The sequence below is a fragment of the Dunckerocampus dactyliophorus genome, chromosome 2, assembly GCF_027744805.1.
Source record: "Dunckerocampus dactyliophorus isolate RoL2022-P2 chromosome 2, RoL_Ddac_1.1, whole genome shotgun sequence".
NCBI lineage: Eukaryota > Metazoa > Chordata > Actinopteri > Syngnathiformes > Syngnathidae > Dunckerocampus > Dunckerocampus dactyliophorus.
The window spans coordinates 11,280,849-11,290,851 of NC_072820.1; the positions used below are offsets into that span (position 1 = coordinate 11,280,849).

Sequence of the window (10,003 nt, forward strand, 5' to 3'; positions counted from 1 at the left end):
GGGAGGTTTATGGTTTGGCTCTGCCCCACCTTCTTGACAAAACATGCCCAAACAGGCGTGACAGACAAACGTTAGGACTGTGGGAGTGTATCTGTACTGTGCAAGTCAATATGTGTTGTTGCATGCATGAAAGTATTCTTGTGTGCAATGCAAACTGATGCTATGTACAGTAATATCTCAAGTCACTGGCCACTTCATTAGGCATACCTGTAGCTAATTAGAAGCAATACAAGAGCTGCATGCAAATGTATTGTCAGAGAAGTATTGAGCATTAATTTGTGATTGCAGTATGCAAGACAAATGTAGAAATGCAGTGAATTTGCATTTTTTAAATAATCATTATATATAATAATTATGATTATAATTATATATATATATAATTTTTTTTTATTTTTTTTAAGGATAAACATGCTTATTTATTATATGCAAAATATAAAAACATTTCTTTTTGTTGGGTGTAACTTAAGTGAAAAATTCAAATGAAGATGTGTGAATTCTCTAGCAGTTATAATCAAACGTTCTTTAAGTGGTGTGTTATTATATGCAAATGATAACTACAATTTTCTTTTTCAGATATTTTTTGTTGAGTGTGAGTTATTTCTTGAGTTTATTTCACACCTCAATTATTTACAGGAGCTTGCCAGGTTAGGTTGATAACTCTGCATCAAAGAGGAATAGCATCTAATTATCACTAAGACGTTAAAGACGTTCACCAAAGGGTTGTACCTTTCCAGGTTACGAGTATGCTTGCAGACTGAGCCGTAGCTGGTGTGCCACCAGCAGGGGTTTGGTGATGGTCATCTACAACTGACAGAAACGAGGTTGCCAATTCGTGCTTACAGCCTCCCCAACCACCACGCTACGTTCATTCACATTCATACACCAATGTGGGTCGCACTGCAGGCAAAGGGGAGCAAAGTGTCTTGTCCCAGGACACAAAAACTGTGACTGGGATAGAGAAAGCTGGTTACAAACTACCAAACTTTCAGTTTCTGGACAACCTGCTCTACCTGCTGAGCCACTGCCACCCTCTGCTTCAACTTTTTCAATTTTATTTCTACTTATTTTTTAAAGTGTTCAATTCCGACATTATGCTGCTATTTCATGACAAATTACCACAAAAGGTTGGAGACCCCTACTTGAAAGCCATGGCTGTAACCTGACATGAAACCAAAAGAAGATGATTCAATGCATCGTCGACTCCTGCCTCACAGACATCACATCTCCATGCTAGGATGGATCTTATTGATGCAAACTTCCCATACATCCTAACGAGATCGCCGTTCTTGAATTCAGTCGCTGCTGTTGTCTTTGGGCAAAACACTTCATCCACACATGGATGCTTCACTGACCCATGACCCAGATCCAGTCCCCGGGCACTACACGATGGTCGCCCACTGCTCCTCAAGAGGATGGGTTAAATGCAAAGAGTATTTTACATTTTTTACAAGAGTTGAATTTTAATGATCAACCTAGGAGGTTGGACACATAGGAATTATTAATCGTGACTCACGGGTATTTCACAGCCTCTCTGACCATGCCTCTTCGTCCTGGCGCTGCTCCACTGTAGCGTTTTTGCATCCTTGTTAAAACAGTCGTCAGTCGTCCTTAAGCTATTTTCCTCCTCCTTTATGTAACAAACAGAAGATTAATTTATTCTGTAATGGTGCCCTATAGCCAAGTAACTTCTACCTTCCTTCAGCATGTCCAGGAGTCCAACTTTTTGTGAGATGGTTAGCATCTTCCCCTGCCTTTTGGGCAGCGCGCTTCTTAGACATTGTGGGTTTTGTCGTTGAGAAAACTTGCAAACACAGAGTTCAGAGTCACACTGCTAGCTGTTTCCTAGCAATTAACAAAACTGGAGACACACCACGAATGAGATTGGGTGACAATGGTCAACAGCCAACCAGGACGCAGAACACAATGCTCGGGTTCTCTCTTAGCCAATCAGGATGCAGAACACATTGCGCGGGTACTCCCTTAGCCAATCAGGACATTGAACACAATGCGCGTTCATACGCTGTAAAAAAAAAAAAAAAAGCATGCAAAATTGCACTAAAAACAACTTTTTTTCCAGGGATTTTTTTGTAGTTGCAAGAATGGAAAAAAAAAATCCAGCTTTCACAAATACAGGATGAGAAAACAAATCTTACCCATGCAAAACCATTTAATGCTCTTAATAGCTCACAAAAACAAACTTTGTACAAACTTTGAATTGTAAAAAAAAAAACATTTTCAGTCATGCCATTACTAGGCTATTCAGTCACACACTTAAGATTTGCAGGTACTGCCCAATTTCTTTTGTGCAATTAAATTGGTCATGTAGACACCCTCTGATGTATAAAAAGGTTCCAAGGTCGAGTTAGGGCAGAGGAGAGGGTGTGGCATGAATAATTCACACTGCAACAAAGTCCAAAGGCACACCCAAACGTTTACTACTACTGCAGTGCAAGTTTGTTCATAGTAGTTTGTTCCACTAGGAGGCGTTCTTGCATGTAAATGACTTTCTTGAAAGGAAGTACAGTTGGAGTCACCTGGGATTTTCAGGCACCCTTGGTGAGTCACAGCAGAACACACACACACACACACACACACACACACACACACACACACACACACACACACAAAGAGGAAGAAGGAAATGAAAAATTAAAGGTGTCACACAAACACAGTAGGTTTTCTTTGCTGTCTGGTTATAGTGCTCTTCAGCTGGTTGGATTGCTGAGCACACAAACACTGGCTCTTAGAAGTAGCACCAGGCTCAGTTGGTGGTCCCTACTTGTCAGGAATTATTATTGTGCTCAGTAAACAGTACTTTGTGCAGTTCAAGTATGAAGTCCAGTGTGTCCACACCATCACAAAAGCCCAACATCAACACCTATGACAACTATGAGACAGTGGCTGCTTGTAGCCTTTTGCGTTCCACCTTACAAGGCACAGGATGAATACATAGTTGCAATGAAAACGGGTTTGGCACTGGAGTCGCGTCATTTTATGTTACTCCTGGCTGGCTCGTCTCTTCTCCAGCTTCATTTTCAGCTCCTCGTTGAGGGCTGCAGGATGGACAAAAAAAAGGAAGCGAGGGTCAGACTTGAACAAAGAGTGGACAGCGACTGCAGCACTCACTTTGTGCAAGAGGGGAAGGGGACAGAATGAGTCGTCTCATGGGGTTGGTGGGAGAGGCAGGCACTGATGAGGTCAGGATTCGGCGGTCCGGGGCGGGGGATCGAGACAGGGGGCTGCTGGGCCAGCGATCTGCACCAGCAATATATTTGAAATGTCATTGCCCCTCTCTGTGTTTGTACTTAGGGTTGATTTTATTTGCACTCAACAAAAACATAAACATAACACTTTTGTTTTTGCTCCGATCTTTCATGAGTTGAACTCAAAGATCTAAAATGTTTTCTATGCACACAAATACAGTAGAACCGCACATTTTGGAGTGGCCTTTTATTGTGAGCAGCCTAAGGCACACCTGTGCAATAATCATGCTGTGTAATCAGCATCTTGATATGCCACACCTGTGAGTTGGATGGACTGTGGTAAAAATTTGAGCTCTTTGAGTTGAGCTCGTGAAAAATGGGAGCAAAAGCAAAAGTGTTGTAGTCATATTTTTGTATGAAAAGAAACACACCTTGCTTTGGGGGCAGTGCAGGAGCCTTTGGCAGGGGGCTGGTGGGTGCAGTATGGAGGATCCTTTCTCCGTTCTCATCATTGGCAGATACGTACGCTGACGACACAAATAATTCTACTTAAGAGAAAAAAAAAGCAACCGGGTAGCTATATTGTGATAGTGTATATATACACTCACTAATATTCTCCTCATAGGGTTCCTCAAGGAGAAAAGGTTGCAGCGTTCCAGCCGTCTTCTCCACCAGGGCGTCAATAACATCATGAAGTGTTGCACAAGGAATCTGCAGAAGCCAGTAGAAAATTGGATTTTATTGCTCAAGCCCCTTTTACACTGCCTATAAATGCAAAAGCTGGCATTTTTCGTCATTTTTTTCTGCGTCAGTGTTCTGTATTAACAGCACAGATAATGCCTTTAAAAGGGCATTTTACCATCTGCTTTTGTCACTGAATAATACTGGAACCATTGCATTTATAGGGCATGGAACCATAAATGGTAAGTCAAAAAGGCAATAGAACAGTGTGATTTCTCCTAGCCAGTAGACCGAAAAGGCAAACTGTAACTACAACATTTACAACTAAATCTAATAAAATAAAAGTAATGTATTGTGTACGTTTATGGCATTATCATAAATAAATAAACATTCTAACACTTATCAATGAGCAGTTCTTTCTGAAAAGGTCATTAAAAAGTAAAGAAATAGTGTACTTTTGTTTTTACAATTCAAATATTTCATTTGTAGTCAAATTCATTTTTAAAACAGTGATAATAAAAAATATTGTAACGTACTTTTCATTTTTAAGAGTAAAATGAGCATTTTTTAAAATAAAAATATTGTGTTATATTGAAATTATGACTATAATTGTCTTTCATGGCATGAAACTCAACTCTTTATAGATTTTTTTCTTTTTTTGTTAATTATATTTTTAGTTTGTGAGTTATTAAATAAAAAAATGTCATGTTCTCAATGAACACAAATACGGTATTAATGAAAATGAAAAATGTCCAAGTAAATATGATGCAAGAATTAAAAAGTTTAAAGAAGTACATTATATAGTGTTATGCCCTAATCTCAACCTCAATTTACAGATTACAGTACTTGTTTTTGTCCTAAATTCTATTATCTATTTTATTATAAAAAAAATGTTCATGTCTAGCTACAATTCCAGCTTTACAACAACTTAAACTTACCGGATTTTCTACGTCAATCACATAGCCACCCTGGTCCCTCTGTGTTACACGATAGTGTCTGAATACAGACCTTGATGGAGCACAAAAGTCAAGATCATTGAAATGCCTTAAGTTGTAAGAGTTGTGTTTTGTTTGCACCGCAGATGTTCATACCCGTTGAGGTCCTGTCGAGTGGTGACAGCCAGTGAGCATCCATCTCTTCCAGGTCGCAGCAGCATGTTGCCACAGTCAGGGTGTCTCTCTAGGAGGACTTCGGCCTCTGTACGAGACACGGGGCGAAAACACCTGCGTTCACACCCAACCCATGCGTGTCAATAAACACAGCCATAGTCATGGTAGCATACAGGAGATCACATTAGGTACACTGGCACAATCTAGTGAAATACAACGTATGAGAAAAAGGTAATTAAAGAATACTGTCATCCCTCGCTCTATCATGGGTTTTCAAAAAAATAATGAATATATGATCAGTGTTTCGTGATTGACTATGGCCTGTTATTATTTTCCCTTGTTCTTGGGTCGATCGACCCAAGAACAAGGGAAAAGGAGCCACATAGACGCCTGTTTATTGGTGAGACTGAGGTGGAGAGGGTGAAAACCTTCAAGTTCCTTGGCACACACATCAGCGAGGACCTCACCTGGTCTCACAACACCCAACAAATTATGAAGAAGTCCCAAAGGAGACTGTACTTCCTGAGAAGACTGAGGAAATTTGGCATGTCCACCATAATCCTGAGTTGCTTCTACAGATGCACTATCGAAAGTGTCCTTACCGCCTCCATCACTGTTTGGTACGGTAACTGTACAACACGTGACAGGAAGGCACTCCAGCGGGTGATCAAGACCTCACAGAACATTGTTGGGGCAGCCCTCCCCTCACTGCAAGACATTTATACATCTAGAGTCCTACGCAGAACACACAACCTCATCAAGGACAGCACACATCCACAACACTCATTATTCACACTCCTACCGTCAGGCAGACGCTACAGGAGTTTGAAGTCCAGGACCACAAGGCTGGCAAACAGCTTTTACCCACAGGCCATCAGGCTTCTCAATGAAGCACTCAGACACGCCACACGCAACACACACTCATAGCACTTTATTTATTTATTTATTTATTTGTATTATTTATTTGTATTATTTATTTGTATTAATGTCTCCTCTGTTGTTGTTGCTTAATTTCTTGGTATTTATGTATATGTGTTTATGTTTCTTATGTTCTTATTCTTTCTTGTGTTTTCTTTCTTTTCTTGGGAGAATGAACAGAATAAGATTTTCATTGCATGGTATACTGCTGTTTTACCATGCACATGACAATAAAACTCTCTTGAATCTTGAATCTTGAATTAGTAAAAAAAATATTGAAACACAAGTCATATCTTATGGCTGAGCCCGATACTCGTTTTAGACTAGTAGCCGTTACAGATAGTGCATTTTTCCCCGAGTACAAGCATGAAACGAATAAAGCTCGTCATTATACGTAATCGTCATGAAGGAAAGTCCTCATTGGGTAACAACGTATGTATTCACTCTTCACGCTCTGTGATTGGCCAGTCACACACAGCGACCGCCCCTCCCGAGACAGACTCTATGCCGAAGAGAGAAGCCATGCTTTGTTTCGTTACGTACGCGGTGCATTTGACAAGACAGAGCTTTAAACGGCTCATGTTGCGTTGGTCAAGGCCTCCACTCCGTACGTTTTTTTTTTTTTTTTTTAGGTTTTCCTCAGCTCAGCTTGTATCTAAAGTTACTTGGTAAACTTGTTTTGTTATGTATGCGGCGCATTTGACAATTATCTCATAATCCTGTAAACGGCTCATGTTGCGTCGGTCGCTGCCGGTGTTTTGTTTTTTTCTTTCGTCTGCTTGCTTCTGATTTGGCTGGTGATATAAAGTCAGTTGGAAAACTTTTGCCATCACTGGATGTTTGCATGAACCACCACCTTCACATAGATCATTAAAAAATAATTAAAGTCTTACAAATTACTTACACACATACACAGTGTACATATAGATGAATAATAAACAATAAATATAAAACTTCTGATCAATCCATGTCAGTTTCAGACTTAAAGCAATGTACCAATGTACAATGTACCAATGTACCAATGTACCCCATTTTCAGTTAAAACAAACACACTTTCTGTTCATGCCCCACTTACTCCAAGTACCAGATACAGATAATTTAGATGGGTGAACAGACACAGATACAGATAGATACACTCATCCCTATCATATGTAGTATTCTAGTCACTAGGCGGCAGTAATGTTACACTAATGAGACATTAACTTGGATTACATTCTGTGTGGAAGTGGTACATTTTTGACTTGTTACTTTGTCCTTCTTTCCCACTCCGTTCCCCACTTCCCCACTCAAACAAATAAATTGGAGGCCAACTAGTTAGCTCGGTAGCTTGCAATATGCTATGTGTGGCGATGGTCTCTCATGTCCCTGCAGTGATCCTGCAACCTGCGCATTAGTGTTACGCAATGTGGTGTAAACAAAGAATCCTTCCTTCAAAAATCTATCAATAAATGGTCGCTGTTTCGTGGTTGACTGCGGCCTATTATTAGTGAAAATACATTGAAAGTTATATGTAGTGTTCTGGTCACTAGGTGTGCGTAATGTTTTATGATACATGACGTTATACTACACTACCTTCAGACAGCCGTGGCATGTCCGACATGATAGAGTGAAAACAAAAATATTCCCTTTACTAATATTGATTTATTGAAATTCACTTATTGCGGTCGGGCCTGGAACCAATTAACCGCTATGAACAAGGGACGACTGTAGTGGCATGCAACTGCACTGGTTTTCTGAGTACCGGTACTATATTTCATTGGAATGAGTGGATGCAAATTTAAAAATCAAAGGAGAACTTACGGGGGGATCTCTCCTACTAGAGGGACAGAGAGAGGTGAAGGTGGTGCTCGAGTTGGGGTGCGACTTCTCCGCCTGGACCTTTCCTTGTCCACCACCTCCTTCAGCATCTGGAGCTGGCCAGGCAGCAACGTGAGGCTTGACGGTACATTCAGCTGTGGTTCGACAGGAGTGAAGAATGAGTTAGACAATAAAATACGGATAAGCTGTAAAATTCATTATAAGTGAAATGGATGTTTACATCTGTGACAGAGTAGAGAAACCCCTTCCACAGCTCCCTTGATTCCAAATTGGGTGCCTAGAAAAAAAGGAAAAGATAAACCTCCGAAACCTCAGAGGTTCCACAAGAAAATGCACACTTAGAACCCTTGGGATCCAATTGTGTCCCCTCAGAAAACCATACAAATCATGATTTTCCTCTCACTTTCAGTGCTTAAATATTTAATCAGCTTTATTCCTAGTTTGAACTACATTTTTTGTTTAAATCATGAAATATTGATTCAAACCAGTAACTATTGGAATGCATTAACAATAACACAAGCAAAAATACTTAGAATACTTAAAAATGAAAAAGTGGCTAAAACTTCCCAGGTGGGCCTCTGGAGGCGTAACTCAGGAAGTAAATATTACGTGTGTGTGCAATATTGATGACATTACTGTTATTCTGGTTTCTCCATCCTTCATGCGCAGGATTAGTCTGGCTGCCTCCAGGTTTTTGTCCCGGCTGCAATCGTCCTTCAAGGAAACAAACCCATTGAGGTCCAGCTTCTCCACATACTGCAAAACACACCAATACGTCATGTTTACATTTGAAAGAGGCTTTGCCAAAGTGTTCACCATATGCATCTTACATGAGCGTCCTTGGCATTATTGAAGAAATACAAAGCATTCCCACAAAGACATGTCCACAGTCGCTTGGGTGCCTATCACATGGGGGGATGGGGGTGGGGGGTGGGTGGAGAGTAACATCTGATTATTAGAATTTTTATTCCATTCATCTAATTTCCTGCCACAAGGCATGGATGTGGGTGGGCAGCAGCTGCTGTCAATGGATCCCTGCATTAGCCCGCACCTGAGCCTGGCTCAAATGACAAGTCCTTAGGCTGCAGTAAAAGCAACTTAATGAGGCACTGGGTGTTCACTGAGGGGGTGGGTCCACCCTGTCTCATCATCATGCACGCACGGTATCATGTAAAGCTTTAAGATTAAGATATTGAAAGTGCTCGAGGGAGCGTACTGTTAAAATGGCTAAAATATTCTCACTGAAAGCAGACAGGATGGGATCCCTTCAGACATTTCAATGTATCCAGACAACAATTAAGGTACAGTTGTCAGCTAGCATGATTTAACTTGAAAAACACGGATGGCAAAACAAGGAAAAATCCCTGCTGTTACCAGCGCTAAATCGCCGCGAACATTCCAGCACAATGAGGTTGGTTGACAGCTCTGTGCAGAATGATTAGGATTCACCGGTACGCTGACCAACACCACTACCGAAGCACGACATGCACCGACAACAGCCAACATGGCACCTGGAAGACACGAAGAGGCCGAGCCTACCTTTTCTTTAGGTCCTTTTTTCTCAAGGTAGCCTTCGTAGTAGCAGGGCGGGAGCTGAGCGCGCGATCCCCCCGGCCCAGGGCGCTGCCTGACGGGTGCAGCCGCCATGAGTTGTCGCTGGCTGAGCACCACCACCAGAGGACAAAGGGGCGCAGAGCCCGGCCAAGGGACACGCCTTCCCTGCCGATAAGATGGTACTGTGGCAATAAACCAACAGCTGGCTGGTGAGGCATGCTGTGTCTGGGAGAGGTGGGGGTCACACAGATGGGAGGCTGTGCAGATTATACATCGATTTGGAAGGAAAATATGTTCATGCGCTGCATCCTACAACTGTAAATAGATCCATTAAGTCAACAGACAGCATACAAATATTACATAGCTTGCATTGTAAATTGCCTCCTAAGATAAAAACAAAATTCCCCAAAACAGACACACCAAGAGTATTATATGACACTACATTTATTTGAAGAAGCAAACATACACATAGTACATAAAATAAACGCCCAAAAATAAAAAAATCCCAAAGAGGTAATTCACATATCCTCAAGATAATCCAGGACAAACCCACTTTTAGTGTCCCAATGTGTCACAGTTACCAAATGAAGACATTTCTTGAGAAAGACAGATAATGTAATAAAGTTGATGCATGCAAAGATGTTAAAGTATGATAAAATAAAGCTTTGATAACACTTCCTTCATTAATTCTGACATGGGTATTAATGACATGTCACACAA

General features: G+C 41.0%; 1 protein-coding gene across 2 annotated transcripts; it reads right to left on the reverse strand.

The window, feature by feature from the left end:
- Window positions 1–1,500: 1,500 nt before the first annotated feature.
- stap2a (signal transducing adaptor family member 2a) lies at window positions 1,501–9,517 on the reverse strand. Of its 2 annotated transcripts, XM_054768024.1 has the most exons (11): window positions 9,269–9,517; window positions 8,560–8,631; window positions 8,366–8,485; window positions 7,950–8,006; window positions 7,712–7,863; window positions 4,976–5,107; window positions 4,823–4,892; window positions 3,812–3,914; window positions 3,635–3,730; window positions 3,127–3,255; window positions 1,502–3,053 (listed from the first exon to the last, which is right to left on the reverse strand). In XM_054768024.1, the coding sequence occupies exons 1-11, from the start codon at window positions 9,374–9,376 to the stop codon at window positions 2,998–3,000; spliced, it is 1,095 nt and encodes a 364-aa protein (XP_054623999.1). In that variant the 5' UTR covers window positions 9,377–9,517; the 3' UTR covers window positions 1,502–2,997. The 2 variants fall into 2 exon arrangements, with proteins under 2 accessions (XP_054624001.1, XP_054623999.1); XM_054768026.1 differs by lacking the exon at window positions 8,560–8,631 and having other exon boundaries at window positions 1,501–3,053.
- Between the last annotated feature and the right edge of the window lie 486 nt (window positions 9,518–10,003).